This window comes from Gadus morhua, chromosome 12 (assembly GCF_902167405.1).
Source record: "Gadus morhua chromosome 12, gadMor3.0, whole genome shotgun sequence".
Classification (NCBI taxonomy): domain Eukaryota; kingdom Metazoa; phylum Chordata; class Actinopteri; order Gadiformes; family Gadidae; genus Gadus; species Gadus morhua.
In genome coordinates this window covers 312,167-330,276 of record NC_044059.1, presented here as the reverse complement: position 1 = coordinate 330,276, position 18,110 = coordinate 312,167, and the positions used below count along the sequence as shown (strand labels likewise).

Below are 18,110 nucleotides of genomic sequence, written 5' to 3'. Positions count from 1 at the left end.
AGAGACAGACCACCTCCCGGTCCACTGGAGACCTGGACCCTCCCGGTCCGGTGGAGACCTGGACCCTCCCGGTCCACTGGAGACCTGGACCCTCCCGGTCCACTGGAGACCTGGACCCTCCCGGTCCACTAGAGACCTGGACCCTGCCGGTCCGGTGGAGACCTGGTCCGGTGGAGACCTGGACCCTGCCGGTCCTGTGGAGACCTGGTCCGGTGGAGACCTGGTCCGGTGGAGACCTGGACCCTGCCGGTCCTGTGGAGACCTGGTCCGGTGGAGACCTGGTCCGGTGGAGACACAACAGCTACTGGGCGGCAGTAGCTCAGGTGGACGGGCGGGTCGGCTGGTAACCTGAAGGTCCCTGGTTTGATCCCCAGCTCCTCCTAGCCGAGAGTGGAGGTGTCCCTGAGAGAGACGCCGTTGACCTGCTGGCTGTCGCCCTGGGGGGTCGACTCCGCCGCGGGGGGAATGAACAGATGCAAGTTGCTTTGGATAAAAATTTCTGCAAAATCCCCTCAATGTAACAACAGCAGCTGCACTGACAGATGCTCCTCCTCTCCCTACCAACACTACACTACCCAGAGTGCACCAGTCTCCACTCAGCTCATCTGGACGGCTCCACCCTCCTTCACGTGGTGACTACTGAGAGTCATACCATGTACGACCATCAGAGGGGTTCACTCGAGGTCCCTGTGTTTAGATCATGTTTTACCCACTGGTGTGTGAAGGATTGTAACGGAGTAACGCTCAGGTGGTTGGGAGCTGCATTACTCCCTCTCCCTCCCTCCTTCCCTCAACATCTCCCCCCTCCCTCTCTCTCTCTATCAACCCCTCTCTCTATCCCCCTCCCTCTCTCCCGCTCTCTCTCTCTCTCTCCCTCTCTCTCTCTCCACCTCCCTCTCTCTCTCTCCCTCTCTCTCTCTTCACCTCCCTATATCAACCCCTCTCTCTCTCTCCACCTCCCTCTCTGTCTCTCCCCCTCTCTCTCCCTCTCTCTCTCGCCCTCTCTCTCCCTCTCCCTCTCTCTCTCCTCCCACTCTCCCTCCCTCCCTCCCCCTCCCCCTTTCCCTCCCTCTCTCCTTCTCCCTCTCTCCCTCTCTCTCCAAGGTTCCACTTGTAAGAATCAGAAACAGAAAACTTACTGTTCGCTAAAAGCACAACCACAACCACGCACACACATAAATACACACACACACACAATTGGGACACACACACTGGAAACGATGTTGCACATCTAGCTTTCATTACAAGTTAGTATTTGTGTGTGAGTGGGGGGGAGGGCGGGGGGTTAAGGAAGATAGGGGATCTGATTGGTTGGACAGTAAGATTGATACCTCCCCTTTCCTCTGAGGTGAATGTCAGTCGGTTCTGCCTTCAGAGAGAGAAGCACGACCCCAGATAAACCGAGAGACCACTACCTACCAGCTACGGCTAACTAGTGACCAGCTGGAGACTAGCTACACCAAGAGACCACTACCTACCAGCTACTGCTAACTAATGACCAGCAGGAGACTAGCTACACCAAGTTAGAGACCAGCTACTGCTAACTAGTGACCAGCTGGCGACCAGCTGCACCAAGCTACCAGCAGCTATCCGAGGCCCAGCTGAAGACCAGGCCAGCTGAAGACCATCTAAGGCCCAGCTGAAGACCAGACCAGCTGAAGACCAGACCAGCTGAAGACCAGACCATCTGAGGACCACCTGAGGACCATCTGAAGACCAGGTGAGGACCAGGTGAGGACCAGCTGAGGACCATCTGAAGACCAGGTGAGGACCAGCTGAGGACCATCTGAAGACCATCTGAGGGCCATCTGAAGACCAGGTGAGGACCAGCTGAGGACCATCTGAAGACCAGACCATCTGAGGACCATCTGAGGACCATCTGAAGACCAGGTGAGGACCAGCTGAGGACCAGACTAGCTGAGGACCATCTGAGGACCAGTAGAGGACCAGTAGAGGACCAGGTGAGCGGTCATGACGGCGTCGTGCCAGACGTGTAAGACCCTGCTGCTGGCCCTGCTGGTGGTGTGGGGCGTGGCCTCCATGGTGATCATCGCGGTGTGGGCGTCGCAGCCCGAGGCCACGCCCCCCGCGCCCTGCGACCAGCGGCTGCAGGAGGTGACGGAGAAGCTGGAGGGGGCCAAGGTGGTGTGGGGGAAGAACAAAGTGGCGCTGGAGGAGATGGTGGAGAAGCTGAGGGTGAACCTGACCCGGCAACAGGACCGCGTCCGGACCCTTGAGACCGGCCTGGCACTCAGCGGGAGGAGCCTGGAGGCCTGCCGCCACGGACAGGTGAGCTGCCATCGCCCATCCTTAACGCTCACCTCTGATCAATAACGCTCATCTCTGATCAATAACGCTCACCTCGCTCACCTCTGATCAATAACGCTCACCTCTGATCAATAACGCTCACCTCTGATCAATAATGTTAATCTATGATCAATAATGTTCACCTCTGATCAATAATGTTAATCTATGATCAATAATGTCCACCTCTTATCAATAATGTTAACCTCTGATCATTAATGTCGACCTATGTTGACCCCTAATCAATAACGTCCACCTTTGACCAATAACGTTGACATCTGATCAATAATGCCCTGCTCTGATCAATAATGTCCATCTCTGATCAATAACGTCCTCTTCTGATCAATAATGTCCATCTCTGATCAATAACGTCCGACCTCTGATCAATAATGTCCACCTCTGATCAATTACGTCCTCCTCTGAAAGGATCTCGACCTGCAGTGAGTTCTCAGCTAGGAAAGCTAAATTAATCTCTGTTACGATCTGCAGTGAGTCAGGATGAGGAGTCAAGAGGCAGTCTGTCTGTCTGTCTGTCCTCTGGAGGCAGTCTGTCTGTCTGTCTGTCTGTCTGTCTGTCTGTCTGTCCTCCAGAGTCTAGAGGCAGTGTGTCTGTCTGTCTGTCTGTCCTCCAGAGTCTAGAGGCAGTCTGTCTGTCTGTCTGTCTGTCCTCCAGAGTCTAGAGGAAGTCTGTCTGTCTGTCTGTCTGTCTGTCTGTCTGTCTGTCCTCCAGAGTCTAGAGGCAGTCTGTCTTTCTGTCTGTCCTCCAGAGTCTAGAGGCAGTCTGTCTGTCTGTCTGTCTGTCCTCCAGAGTCTAGAGGCAGTCTGTCTGTCTGTCTGTCTGTCCTCCAGAGTCTAGAGGCAGTCTGTCTGTCTGTCCTCCAGAGTCTAGAGGCAGTCTGTCTGTCTGTCTGTCCTCCAGAGTCTAGAGGCTGTCTGTCTGTCTGTCAGGCTGAGGACAGGAGAGTGTTGGGAGCAGATGAAGTCATGGCCGCTACATTCCAGACGTTAGCGTGAGGAGCAGCTTCTGTTTGGACAGCGATGGAGAACCTCAGAGACAGAGGAGAGGCAGTCTGTCTGTCCTGTTAGAGGCAGTCTGTCTGTCTCTAGAGGAGTCTGTCTGTGTCTCTAGAGGCAGTCTGTCTGTCTGTCTCTAGAGGAGTCTGTCTGTCTGTCTGTCTGTCTGTCTGTCTGTCTGTCTGTAGAGGCAGTCTGTCTGTCTGTCTCTAGAGGAGTCTGTCTGTCTGTCTGTCTGTCTGTCTGTCTGTCTGTCTTAGAGGTGTTTTTCTCCTGTCTTCCTGTTGTGGGTGAGGCTTTGTGAGCCGTTAGGAATGTCGCTAAATGCCCGAGTCTGACCAGCGCTGACCTGGTCTGAGGACGGGCGTGGCTCCTCTCGGCCCGGAGGAAACCCAGAGAAGTCCCTACAAGGGAAAGCTGTGGAGCGGCTGGCCCCAGATCAGCCCTGCCTTCACCCTTAGAGACGTTTCATCACTCACACGGCCGCCCAGGAGACCTTCGAGAGGACCGCCCGGGGCTAATGTAGTACTATGGTACTACTACAGTACTACCAGAGTACTACAGTTCTACCATAGTACTAGATTACTACCAAAGTACTACTAGAGTACTGCTAGTACAACAGTACTACCATATTACTAGAGTACTACCAAAGTACTACTAGAGTACTACCATAGCAGAACAGTACTACCACAGTACTAGAGTACTACCAAAGTCCTACAGTACTACGAGAGTACTACCATAGTACAACAGTACTACCACAGTACCTGTAGTACTATGTTAGTACTAGATGTAAACCCTCCCTGTGCTCCTGCAGGCGCTGCTTCATGGAAACATGTCGTCTCTGCAGCAGCAGCTGGAGCAGCAGGAGCTGCTCTACAGGAACCTCTCGGCCCGCGCCGGCCGGCAGCTCGGTAGGAAAACTCTGCTCACTCCGGGACGTCCCGCCAGGGTATTCTTAGACATGTTCCCTGGTGGAACCATGGTAACCTCTGAGTCACAGGAACACAGCCCAGGGAGAGAGGGGGGAGGGGGAGGAGAGGAAAGGAGGGGAGAGGAGAGGAGAGGAGAGGAGAGGAGAGGAGAGGAGAGGAGAGGAGAGGAGAGGAGAGGAAAGGAGAGGAGGAGAGAGGAGAGGAGGGAAGAGGAGAGAAGAGGAGGAGAGAAGAGGAGAGGAGAGGAGAGGAGAGGAGGAGAGAGGAGAGGAGAGGAGAGGAGGGAAGAGGAGAGGAGGGAAGAGGAGGGGAGAGGAGAGGAGGGGAGAGGAGAGGAGAGGAGGAGAGAGGAGAGGAGGGAAGAGGAGAGGAGGGAAGAGGAGAGGAGGAGGAGAGGAGAGGAGGAGGAGAGGAGAGGAGAGGAGAGGAGAGGAGAGGAGGAGAGGAGAGGAGAGAAGGGAATAGGAGGGGAGAGGAGAGGAGAGGAGAGGAGAGGAGAGGAGAGGAGAGTCTAGTACCAGTGATAGCATTGATTAGTAGGACTTTTACCCCTCCTCCACCACCTCACCTCACCAGTAGAGAACAGTCCTTGAGAACAAAGGCTCTTCTCATATCTCTGGTTCTGTTAAACTATCAGCTCCCCTCTGTAGTCCCCGTCGCCCCCTGGTGGACGTTAGGGGTTCAGTGGTCTCCTTTAGCCCCCGTCACCCCCTGGTGTACGTTAGGGGTTCAGCGGTCACCTTTAGTCCCCGTCGCCCCCTGGTGGACGTTAGGGGTTCAGCTGTCTCCTTTAGTCCCCGTCGCCCCCTGGTGGACGTCAGGGGTTCAGCGGTCACCTTTAGTCCCCGTCGCCCCCTGGTGGACGTTAGGGGTTCAGCGGTCTCCTTTAGTCCCCGTCGCCCCCTGGTGGACGTTAGGGGTTCAGCGGTCTCCTTTAGTCCCCGTCGCCCCCTGGTGGACGTTAGGGGTTCAGCGGTCTTCTTTAGTCCCTGTCTGCTGTGACTTGCTGAGGCTGTACTCTGCTGTGATTAGTCGAGGTAACACGGTGCTGTGCTGTGATTGGTCCAGAGGAGATGGAGGCCCTGCAGCAGAACGTGACCGAGGCCGCCCACATCACCGCCTCGTGCCTCAGCCTCAACGAGGCGGCCGAGAGCCAATCAGAGGCTGCCCGCAGCCAGACCAGCGCCTGCATCTCCAGCAAGACCTACCTGGAGAGGAGGCTGTGAGTGAATCACACCTTCATAGGGACTAACACATGAATAACCCATACACTAGACCTACCTGGAGAGGAGGCTGTGAGTGAATCACACCTTCATAGGGACTAACACATGAATAACCCATACACTAGACCTACCTGGAGAGGAGGCTGTGAGTGAATCACACCTTCATAGGGACTAACACATGAATATCCCATACACCTAGACATAGATTAATACATGAATAACCCTATAACAAGTTAATATGGTTTAATAAATTAATAACCCAGATCTATAACACGTTCATATGTATTAACACATGAATAACCCAAAACACCTAGACATGGATTATTACATGAATAACATTAATTCATGAATAACCCCGATTTATAACACGCTCATGTATTAATACATGAATAACCCATATCTATAACATATACATGAATAACAGGCATACATGAATAACCCAGATCTATTACATTTTATTAATAGATGGTTACCCATTAACACGTTCATAGCTATAATTCACTCACTCATCAGTCTAATTCCACGATCCTGTGCAGGTCTAGGTGTAAGGAGGAGGAGCTTCGTTCATCTGAGAAGACAGCAGAAAGCTCCTCCCCCTCCTCCTCCTCCTCCTCCTCCCCCTCCTCCTCCACCTCCCCCTCACCTCCTGCTGTCTGGGTGCTCAGCCTCTCAGCCTGCTGGGTTCTGCACCTCTTCTCCTGCTCCTCCTTTCCCGCCATGTAGAGGAAGATGGGATCAGGCTCAAGGGGTTCTGGGAGAAGGACCACCAGAAACTTAAACCAGGACCAGAAACAGTACCAGAAACAGACCAGGACCAGGACCAGGACCAGAACCAGACCAGAAACAGACCAGAAACTGACCAGAAACAGACCAGAAACAGACCAGGACCAGGACCAGGACCAGGACCAGAAACAGACCAGAAACAGACCAGGACCAGGACCAGAAACAGACCAGGACCAGAAACAGACCAGAAACAGACCAGGACCAGGACCAGAAACAGAAACAGACCAGGACCAGACCAGAAACAGACCAGAACCAGAACCAGAAACAGACCAGGACCAGAAACAGAACCAGAAACAGACCAGGACCAGGACCAGAAACAGAAACAGACCAGGACCAGACCAGAAACAGACCAGAACCAGAACCAGAAACAGACCAGGACCAGAAACAGAACCAGAAACAGACCAGGACCAGGACCAGAAACAGAAACAGACCAGGACCAGGACCAGAAACAGACCAGGACCAGGACCAGACCAGGACCAGAAACAGACCAGGACCAGACCAGACCAGGGACAAGTCCAGGACCTGGACCAGGATGAGGACCAGGACCAGCCCGATGTGGCCAACAGACTGCTGAACATCTCTTTGGACCAGACAATAGATCATATTTAATAATACAGTCATATATATAATACTATAATATTTTATAATAGTCATATTTTATCTTACTATAATATTTTATAATATAGTAATATTTCATATTATAGTCATATTTGATATTATAGCAGTATTTTATATAACTACAATATTTAATATGTAGTAATATTTTATGTTACTATGTAAAGGTCAAATGTTTTTGGGATTTTGAAGTTTTACTTCTGCTTTTTGCTTTTGTTCAAATTACCATTCACTCTAGTCCTCCTCCTCCCCCCTCCCCCCCACATCCTCCTCCTCCTCCCCCCCTCCCCCCCTCCTCCTCCCCCCCTCCCCTCCTCCTCCCCCCCCACATCCTCCTCCTCCTCCCCTCTCCTCCTCCTCCCCCTCCTCCCCCACATCCTCCTCCTCCTCCCCTCTCCTCCTCCTCCCCCTCCTCCCCTCCTCCTCCTCCTCCCCCCCTCTCCTCCATCCTCCCCCCCCCCCCTCCTCCTCCCTCCCCCCCTCTCCTCCTCCCCCCCTTTCCTCCCCCCCCCACCTCCTCCTCCTCCTCCTCCCCCCCTCTCCTCCTCCTCCCCTCCTCCTCCCCCCCTTTCCTCCCCCCCCCACCTCCTCCTCCTCCCCCCCTCTCCTCCCCCCCCACCTCCTCCTCCTCCTCCACCCCCCCCCTCCTCCTCCCCTCCTCCCCTCTCCTCCTCCTCCCCCCCTCTCCTCCCCCCCTCTCCTCCTCCCCCCCCTCTCCTCCTCCATATATAATAAGATAATATGATATCTTATTTGCAGAGTGTCATCAGTCAGGACATGGTCCACAAACTCTCACAGGAGACATAAAGTGACCAGTAGAAATACTAGTAGAAATGTTGTAAATCCAGCAGGTTCTTCGCTGAAATCCAACATTGAATCACAACCAGAGATGAATCGTGCAGATGATGTTAAAATCTAATTTGAATCATTGATTTTATGATTGGAATATGTGTTATTGAAATGTTTCTGTAAAAGCATCATGATGTGACAAGTCCAGACGATAAGAGTTACCCCATCCATCAAAAGGGACTGAAATGAATCACATTTATTTACTTTATGCTCTCTTCCACTCAGCTTTTTAACATGTTTCTGTGTTTTTGTTAATGAGTGAGAGAAGTGTTAATAAAGATTGTTATTAACACTTTGTTACACGTTAACAGGTCAGCACGTCAGACATATTTAGGATGAGCGACTTCAAGGCAAACTGTCTCCAGTAGATGGTCCTACACCTCACACCAGCTATTGAGATAGCACCTTTAGCTAACCCCAGCTACTGAGATAGCACCTTTAGCTCACTCCATAGCTACTGACATAGCACCTTTAGCCAGCCCAGTAATGAGATAGCACCTTTAGCTCATCCCAGCTAATGAGATAGTACCTTTAGCTCAACCCAGCTACTGAGATAGCACAGTTAGCTCACCCCAGCTAATGAGATAGCACCTTTAGCTGACGTAAACTAATGAGATAGTACCTTTAGCTCACCCCAGAGCTACTGAGATAGCACCTTTAGCTCACCCCAGCTAATGAGATAGTACCTTAAGCTCAACCCAGCTAATGAGATAGCACCTTTAGCTCACCCAAGCTAATAAGATAGCACCTTAAGCTCTCCCCAGCTAATGAGATAGCACCTTTAGCTCACCCCAGAGCTACTGAGATAGCACCTTTAGCTCACCCCAGCTAATGAGATAGCACCTTTAGCTCATCCCAGCTAATGAGTTAGCACCTTTAGCTCACCCCAGCTAATAAGATATCACCTTTGGCTCAACCCAGCTAATGAGATAGCATCTTTAGCTCACCCTAGCTAATGAGATAGCCCGCTTAGCTCACCCAAGCTAATGAGATAGCACCTTTAGCTCACCCAAGCTAATGAGATAGCACCTTTAGCCTAGCTAATGTGATAGCGTCTTTAGCTCACCCCAGCTAATGAGATAGTACCTTTAGCTCACCCCAGCTAATGAGATAGCATCTTTAGCTCACCCGAGCTAATGAGATCGCATCTTTAGCTCACCCTAGCTAATGAGATAACCTGTTTAGCTCACCCAAGCTAATGAGATAGCACCTTTAGCTCACCCAGAGCTACTGAGATAGCACCTTTAGCTCACCCCAGCTAATGAGATAGTACCTTAAGCTCAACCAAGCTAATGAGATAGCACCTTTAGCTCACCCAAGCTAATAAGATAGCACCTTAAGCTCACCCAAGCTAATAAGATAGCATCTTTAGCTCACCCTAGCTAATGAGATAACCTGTTTAGCTCACCCAAGCTAATGAGATAGCACCTTTAGCTCACCCAGAGCTACTGAGATAGCACCTTTAGCTCACCCCAGCTAATGAGATAGTACCTTAAGCTCAACCCAGCTAATGAGATAGCACCTTTAGCTCACCCCAGCTAATGAGATAGTACCTTAAGCTCAACCCAGCTAATGAGATAGCACCTTTAGCTCACCCAAGCTAATAAGATAGCACCTTAAGCTCTCCCCAGCTAATGAGATAGCACCTTAAGCTCACCCCAGAGCTACTGAGATAGCACCATTAGCTCACCCCAGCTAATGAGATAGCACCTTTAGCTCATCCCAGCTAATGAGTTAGCACCTTTAGCTCACCCCAGCTAATAAGATATCACCTTTGGCTCAACCCAGCTAATGAGATAGCATCTTTCGCTCACCCTAGCTAATGAGATAGCCCGTTTAGCTCACCCAAGCTAATGAGATAGCACCTTTAGCTCACCCCAGCTAATGAGATAGCACCTTTAGCCTAGCTAATGTGATAGCGTCTTTAGCTCACCCCAGCTAATGAGATAGTACCTTTAGCTCACCCCAGCTAATGAGATAGCATCTTTAGCTCACCCGAGCTAATGAGATCGCATCTTTAGCTCACCCTAGCTAATGAGATAACCTGTTTAGCTCACCCAAGCTAATGAGATAGCACCTTTAGCTCACCAAGAGCTACTGAGATAGCACCTTTAGCTCACCCCAGCTAATGAGATAGTACCTTAAGCTCAACCCAGCTAATGAGATAGCACCTTTAGCTCACCCAAGCTAATAAGATAGCACCTTAAGCTCACCCCAGCTAATGAGATAGCACCTTTAGCTCACCCCAGAGCTACTGAGATAGCACCTTTAGCTCACCCCAGTTAATGAGATGGCACCTTTAGCTCATCCCAGCTAATGAGTTAGCCCGTTTAGCTCACCCAAGCTAATGAGATAGCACCTTTAGCTCACCCAAGCTAATGAGATAGCACCTTTAGCCTAGCTAATGTGATAGCGTCTTTAGCTCACCCCAGCTAATGAGATAGTACCTTTAGCTCACCCCAGCTAATGAGATAGCATCTTTAGCTCACCCGAGCTAATGAGATCGCATCTTTAGCTCACCCTAGCTAATGAGATAACCTGTTTAGCTCACCCAAGCTAATGAGATAGCACCTTTAGCTCACCCAGAGCTACTGAGATAGCACCTTTAGCTCACCCCAGCTAATGAGATAGTACCTTAAGCTCAACCCAGCTAATGAGATAGCACCTTTAGCTCACCCCAGCTAATGAGATAGTACCTTAAGCTCAACCCAGCTAATGAGATAGCACCTTTAGCTCACCCAAGCTAATGAGATAGCACCTTAAGCTCACCCCAGCTAATGAGATAGCACCTTTAGCTCACCCCAGAGCTACTGAGATAGCACCTTTAGCTCACCCCAGCTAATGAGATAGCACCTTTAGCTCATCCCAGCTAATGAGTTAGCACCTTTAGTTCACCCCAGCTAATGAGATATCACCTTTGGCTCAACCCAGCTAATGAGATAGCATCTTTAGCTCACCCTAGCTAATGAGATAGCCCGTTTAGCTCACCCGAGCTAATGAGATAGCACCTTTAGCTCACCCAAGCTAATGAGATAGCACCTTTAGCCTAGCTAATGTGATAGCGTCTTTAGCTCACCCCAGCTAATGAGATAGTACCTTTAGCTCACCCCAGCTAATGAGATAGCATCTTTAGCTCACCCGAGCTAATGAGATCGCATCTTTAGCTCACCCTAGCTAATGAGATAACCTGTTTAGCTCACCCAAGCTAATGAGATAGCACCTTTAGCTCACCCAGAGCTACTGAGATAGCACCTTTAGCTCAACCCAGCTAATGAGATAGTACCTTTAGCTCAACCCAGCTACTGAGATAGCACAGTTAGCTCACCCCAGCTAATGAGATAGCACCTTTAGCTGACGTAAACTAATGAGATAGTACCTTTAGCTCACCCCAGAGCTACTGAGATAGCACCTTTAGCTCACCCCAGCTAATGAGATAGTACCTTAAGCTCAACCCAGCTAATGAGATAGCACCTTTAGCTCACCCAAGCTAATAAGATAGCACCTTAAGCTCTCCCCAGCTAATGAGATAGCACCTTTAGCTCACCCCAGAGCTACTGAGATAGCACCTTTAGCTCACCCCAGCTAATGAGATAGCACCTTTAGCTCATCCCAGCTAATGAGTTAGCACCTTTAGCTCACCCCAGCTAATAAGATATCACCTTTGGCTCAACCCAGCTAATGAGATAGCATCTTTAGCTCACCCTAGCTAATGAGATAGCCCGCTTAGCTCACCCAAGCTAATGAGATAGCACCTTTAGCTCACCCAAGCTAATGAGATAGCACCTTTAGCCTAGCTAATGTGATAGCGTCTTTAGCTCACCCCAGCTAATGAGATAGTACCTTTAGCTCACCCCAGCTAATGAGATAGCATCTTTAGCTCACCCGAGCTAATGAGATTGCATCTTTAGCTCACCCTAGCTAATGAGATAACCTGTTTAGCTCACCCAAGCTAATGAGATAGCACCTTTAGCTCACCCAGAGCTACTGAGATAGCACCTTTAGCTCACCCCAGCTAATGAGATAGTACCTTAAGCTCAACCAAGCTAATGAGATAGCACCTTTAGCTCACCCAAGCTAATAAGATAGCACCTTAAGCTCACCCAAGCTAATGAGATAGCACCTTTAGCCTAGCTAATGTGATAGCGTCTTTAGCTCACCCCAGCTAATGAGATAGTACCTTTAGCTCACCCCAGCTAATGAGATAGCATCTTTAGCTCACCCGAGCTAATGAGATCGCATCTTTAGCTCACCCTAGCTAATGAGATAACCTGTTTAGCTCACCCAAGCTAATGAGATAGCACCTTTAGCTCACCAAGAGCTACTGAGATAGCACCTTTAGCTCACCCCAGCTAATGAGATAGTACCTTAAGCTCAACCCAGCTAATGAGATAGCACCTTTAGCTCACCCAAGCTAATAAGATAGCACCTTAAGCTCACCCCAGCTAATGAGATAGCACCTTTAGCTCACCCCAGAGCTACTGAGATAGCACCTTTAGCTCACCCCAGTTAATGAGATGGCACCTTTAGCTCATCCCAGCTAATGAGTTAGCCCGTTTAGCTCACCCAAGCTAATGAGATAGCACCTTTAGCTCACCCAAGCTAATGAGATAGCACCTTTAGCCTAGCTAATGTGATAGCGTCTTTAGCTCACCCCAGCTAATGAGATAGTACCTTTAGCTCACCCCAGCTAATGAGATAGCATCTTTAGCTCACCCGAGCTAATGAGATCGCATCTTTAGCTCACCCTAGCTAATGAGATAACCTGTTTAGCTCACCCAAGCTAATGAGATAGCACCTTTAGCTCACCCAGAGCTACTGAGATAGCACCTTTAGCTCACCCCAGCTAATGAGATAGTACCTTAAGCTCAACCCAGCTAATGAGATAGCACCTTTAGCTCACCCCAGCTAATGAGATAGTACCTTAAGCTCAACCCAGCTAATGAGATAGCACCTTTAGCTCACCCAAGCTAATGAGATAGCACCTTAAGCTCACCCCAGCTAATGAGATAGCACCTTTAGCTCACCCCAGAGCTACTGAGATAGCACCTTTAGCTCACCCCAGCTAATGAGATAGCACCTTTAGCTCATCCCAGCTAATGAGTTGGCACCTTTAGCTCACCCCAGCTAATGAGATATCACCTTTGGCTCAACCCAGCTAATGAGATAGCATCTTTAGCTCACCCTAGCTAATGAGATAGCCCGTTTAGCTCACCCAAGCTAATGAGATAGTACCTTTAGCTCAACCCAGCTACTGAGATAGCACAGTTAGCTCACCCCAGCTAATGAGATAGCACCTTTAGCTGACGTAAACTAATGAGATAGTACCTTTAGCTCACCCCAGAGCTACTGAGATAGCACCTTTAGCTCACCCCAGCTAATGAGATAGTACCTTAAGCTCAACCCAGCTAATGAGATAGCACCTTTAGCTCACCCAAGCTAATAAGATAGCACCTTAAGCTCTCCCCAGCTAATGAGATAGCACCTTTAGCTCACCCCAGAGCTACTGAGATAGCACCTTTAGCTCACCCCAGCTAATGAGATAGCACCTTTAGCTCATCCCAGCTAATGAGTTAGCACCTTTAGCTCACCCCAGCTAATAAGATATCACCTTTGGCTCAACCCAGCTAATGAGATAGCATCTTTAGCTCACCCTAGCTAATGAGATAGCCCGCTTAGCTCACCCAAGCTAATGAGATAGCACCTTTAGCTCACCCAAGCTAATGAGATAGCACCTTTAGCCTAGCTAATGTGATAGCGTCTTTAGCTCACCCCAGCTAATGAGATAGTACCTTTAGCTCACCCCAGCTAATGAGATAGCATCTTTAGCTCACCCGAGCTAATGAGATCGCATCTTTAGCTCACCCTAGCTAATGAGATAACCTGTTTAGCTCACCCAAGCTAATGAGATAGCACCTTTAGCTCACCCAGAGCTACTGAGATAGCACCTTTAGCTCACCCCAGCTAATGAGATAGTACCTTAAGCTCAACCAAGCTAATGAGATAGCACCTTTAGCTCACCCAAGCTAATAAGATAGCACCTTAAGCTCACCCAAGCTAATAAGATAGCACCTTAAGCTCACCCCAGCTAATGAGATAGCACCTTTAGCTCACCCCAGAGCTACTGAGATAGCACCTTTAGCTCACCCCAGCTAATGAGATAGCACCTTTAGCTCATCCCAGCTAATGAGTTAGCACCTTTAGCTCACCCCAGCTAATGAGATATCACCTTTGGCTCAACCCAGCTAATGAGATAGCATCTTTAGCTCACCCTAGCTAATGAGATAGCCCGTTTAGCTCACCCAAGCTAATGAGATAGCACCTTTAGCTCACCCAAGCTAATGAGATAGCACCTTTAGCCTAGCTAATGTGATAGCGTCTTTAGCTCACCCCAGCTAATGAGATAGTACCTTTAGCTCACCCCAGCTAATGAGATAGCATCTTTAGCTCACCCGAGCTAATGAGATCGCATCTTTAGCTCACCCAGAGCTACTGAGATAGCACCTTTAGCTCACCCCAGCTAATGAGATAGCACCTTTAGCTCACCCAGAGCTACTGAGATAGCACCTTTAGCCTAGCTAATGTGATAGCGTCTTTAGCTCACCCCAGCTAATGAGATAGTACCTTTAGCTCACCCCAGCTAATGAGATAGCATCTTTAGCTCACCCGAGCTAATGAGATCGCATCTTTAGCTCACCCAGAGCTACTGAGATAGCACCTTTAGCTCACCCCAGCTAATGAGATAGTACCTTAAGCTCAACCCAGCTAATGAGATAGCACCTTTAGCTCACCCCAGCTAATGAGATAGTACCTTAAGTTCAACCCAGCTAATGAGATAGCACCTTTAGCTCACCCCAGCTAATGAGATATCACCTTTGGCTCAACCCAGCTAATGAGATAGCATCTTTAGCTCACCCTAGCTAATGAGATAGCCCGTTTAGCTCACCCAAGCTAATGAGATAGCACCTTTAGCTCACCCAAGCTAATGAGATAGCACCTTTAGCCTAGCTAATGTGATAGCGTCTTTAGCTCACCCCAGCTAATGAGATAGTACCTTTAGCTCACCCCAGCTAATGAGATAGCATCTTTAGCTCACCCGAGCTAATGAGATCGCATCTTTAGCTCACCCTAGCTAATGAGATAACCTGTTTAGCTCACCCAAGCTAATGAGATAGCACCTTTAGCTCACCCAGAGCTACTGAGATAGCACCTTTAGCTCACCCCAGCTAATGAGATAGTACCTTAAGCTCAACCCAGCTAATGAGATAGCACCTTTAGCTCACCCCAGCTAATGAGATAGTACCTTAAGCTCAACCCAGCTAATGAGATAGCACCTTTAGCTCACCCAAGCTAATAAGATAGCACCTTAAGCTCACCCCAGCTAATGAGATAGCACCTTTAGCTCACCCCAGAGCTACTGAGATAGCACCTTTAGCTCACCCCAGCTAATGAGATAGCACCTTTAGCTCATCCCAGCTAATGAGTTAGCACCTTTAGCTCACCCCAGCTAATGAGATATCACCTTTGGCTCAACCCAGCTAATGAGATAGCATCTTTAGCTCACCCTAGCTAATGAGATAGCCCGTTTAGCTCACCCAAGCTAATGAGATAGCACCTTTAGCTCACCCAAGCTAATGAGATCGCACCTTTAGCCTAGCTAATGTGATAGCGTCTTTAGCTCACCCCAGCTAATGAGATAGTACCTTTAGCTCACCCCAGCTAATGAGATAGCATCTTTAGCTCACCCGAGCTAATGAGATCGCATCTTTAGCTCACCCTAGCTAATGAGATAACCTGTTTAGCTCACCCAAGCTAATGAGATAGCACCTTTAGCTCACCCAGAGCTACTGAGATAGCACCTTTAGCTCAACCCAGCTAATGAGATAGCACCTTTAGCTCACCCCTGCTGATGAGATAGCACCTTTAGCTCACCCTAGCTAATGAGATAGCCCCTTTAGCTCACCTAACCCTAATGAGATAGCACCTTTAGCTCACTCGAGCTAATGATAGCATCTTTAGCTCACCCAGAGCTACTGATATAGCACCTTTAGCTCACCCCAGCTACTGATATAGCAACTTTAGCTCACTTTTAAAGCTAACGAGATAGCACCTTTAGCTCACCCCAGCTAATGAGATAGCACCTTTAGCTCTCTTAGCCTCTAGTGATGAAGACCAGTGAGACCAGTGGGGTAGTATAGTATTTATATAGTTTTGTATTATATAGTATATATATATATATATAGTTTAGTATTATATAGTATATAGATAGTTTAGTATTATATAGTATACATATATAGTTCAGTATTATATAGTATATAGATAGTTTAGTATTATATAGTATATAGATAGTTTAGTATTATATAGTATATAGTTTAGTATTATATAGTATATGTATAGTTTAGTATTATATAGTATATAAATAGTTTAGCATTATATAGTATATAAATAGTTTAGCATTATATAGTATATATATAGTTTAGTGTTATATAGTATATATATATATATATATATATAGTATATATATATAGTTTAGTATTATATAGTATATAGATAGTATATTATATAGATGTATAGTATATAGATAGTGGCTCTAAAGCTTACCTCTAGAGCTCGGAGATATCTCTTTAGCTCACCCCTAGAGCTACAGAGATAGCTTCTTTAGCTCACCCCTAGAGCTACAGAGGTAGCTTCTTTAGCTCACCCCTAGAGCTACAGAGATATCTTCTTTAGCTCACCCCTAGAGCTACAGAGATAGCTTCTTTAGCTCACCTCTAGAGCTACAGAGATAGCTTCTTTAGCTCACCTCTAGAGCTACAGAGAAAGCTTCTTTAGCTCACCTCTAGAGCTACAGAGATAGCTTCTTTAGCTCACCTCTAGAACTACAGAGATAGCTTCTTTAGCTCACCCCTAGAGCTACAGAGATAGCTTCTTTAGCTCACCTCTAGAGCTACAGAGATAGCTTCTTTAGCTCACCTCTAGAGCTACAGAGATAGCTTCTTTAGCTGTGGTCTGTAGGGTCTCTGGTGGTCCCGGTCTGTAGGGTCTCTGGTCCCGGTCTGTAGGGTCTCTGGTGGTCCCGGTCTGTAGGGTCTCTGGTGGTCCCGGTCTGTAGGGTCTCTGATGGTCCCGGTCTGTAGGGTCTCTGATGGTCCCGGTCTGTAGGGTCTCTGGTCCCGGTCTGTAGGGTCTCTGGTCCCGGTCTGTAGGGTCTCTGGTGGTCCTGGTCTGTAGGGTCTCTGGTGGTCCTGGTCTGTAGGGTCTCTGGTGGCCCCGGTCTGTAGGGTCTCTGGTCCCGATCTGTAGGGTCTCTGGTCCTGGTCTGTAGGGTCTCTGGTCCTGGTCTGTAGGGTCTCTGGTGGTCCCGGTCTGTAGGGTCTCTGGTCCTGGTCTGTAGGGTCTCTGGTGGTCCCGGTCTGTAGGGTCTCTGGTCCCGGTCTGTAGGGTCTCTGGTCCTGGTCTGTAGGGTCTCTGGTCCTGGTCTGTAGGGTCTCTGGTGGTCCCGGTCTGTAGGGTCTCTGGTCCCGGTCTGTAGGGTCTCTGGTCCTGGTCTGTAGGGTCTCTGGTCCTGGTCTGTAGGGTCTCTGGTGGTCCCGGTCTGTAGGGTCTCTGGTCCTGGTCTGTAGGGTCTCTGGTGGTCCCGGTCTGTAGGGTCTCTGGTCCCGGTCTGTAGGGTCTCTGGTCCTGGTCTGTAGGGTCTCTGGTGGTCCCGGTCTGTAGGGTCTCTGGTCCTGGTCTGTAGGGTCTCTGGTGGTCCCGGTCTGTAGGGTCTCTGGTCCCGGTCTGTAGGGTCTCTGGTCCTGGTCTGTAGGGTCTCTGGTGGTCCCGGTCTGTAGGGTCTCTGGTCCTGGTCTGTAGGGTCTGTAGGTCTTAAGGACAGGGACCCACAAACCCATAAAGGAGGGATAAAGTCAGATATGAAGAAGCAGAAGGCCACCGTTATGAAACCGTCTCCTGGCTGATGGGCACAGCAGAAGTTCTGGTTCACCTGGGACCCGACTCTATACAGACACATGACGGGTGACGGGGTGACATGCTACGGGAGCATACCTGAGGTTGTCTGCTGGCCAACGAGATGGACAGAAATGTGGAGAAAGGAAGTCCAGCTAACAGGTTTATTACAGCTAACAGAGCTAGTATAGCTAACTGAGTACAGTAAACAGATAGGACAGCTATTACAGCTAGGATAGCAGGTCAGCTAATATGGCGAGACGAGCTAGTGCAGCCAACAGTGCTTGGATGACAGCTAGTCATCAGCTAATACAGCTAACATAGCTAACAGAGCGAGAACGGCTAAGACTGATAAGCTAGTTAGCCAGGGTGGCTTAATGCAAGTAACCCTCTCAGCGTAAGGACGGCCCCAGGTCTAGAAGTCCACTGCAAACAGTTGAAATGC

The 18,110-nt window shown here is 49.1% G+C and overlaps 1 protein-coding gene across 1 annotated transcript; it reads left to right on the top strand.

Moving 5' to 3' along the window:
* The first annotated feature begins 1,301 nt into the window (after positions 1–1,301).
* Positions 1,302–6,258, top strand: si:ch211-1a19.3 (uncharacterized). Its single transcript, XM_030373399.1, has 4 exons — positions 1,302–2,289; positions 4,133–4,229; positions 5,319–5,472; positions 6,010–6,258. The coding sequence occupies exons 1-4, from the start codon at positions 1,972–1,974 to the stop codon at positions 6,194–6,196; spliced, it is 756 nt and encodes a 251-aa protein (XP_030229259.1). The 5' UTR covers positions 1,302–1,971; the 3' UTR covers positions 6,197–6,258.
* The last annotated feature ends 11,852 nt before the right edge of the window (positions 6,259–18,110 follow it).

Coding starts and splice junctions, on each gene's coding strand:
- si:ch211-1a19.3 (XM_030373399.1), top strand. CDS start 1,972: ATGACGGCGTCGTGCCAGACGTGTAAGACCCTGCTGCTGGCCCTGCTG. Junction 2,290..4,132: donor AGGCCTGCCGCCACGGACAG/GTGAGCTGCCAT, acceptor GTGCTCCTGCAG/GCGCTGCTTCATGGAAACAT. Junction 4,230..5,318: donor CCGCGCCGGCCGGCAGCTCG/GTAGGAAAACTC, acceptor TGATTGGTCCAG/AGGAGATGGAGGCCCTGCAG.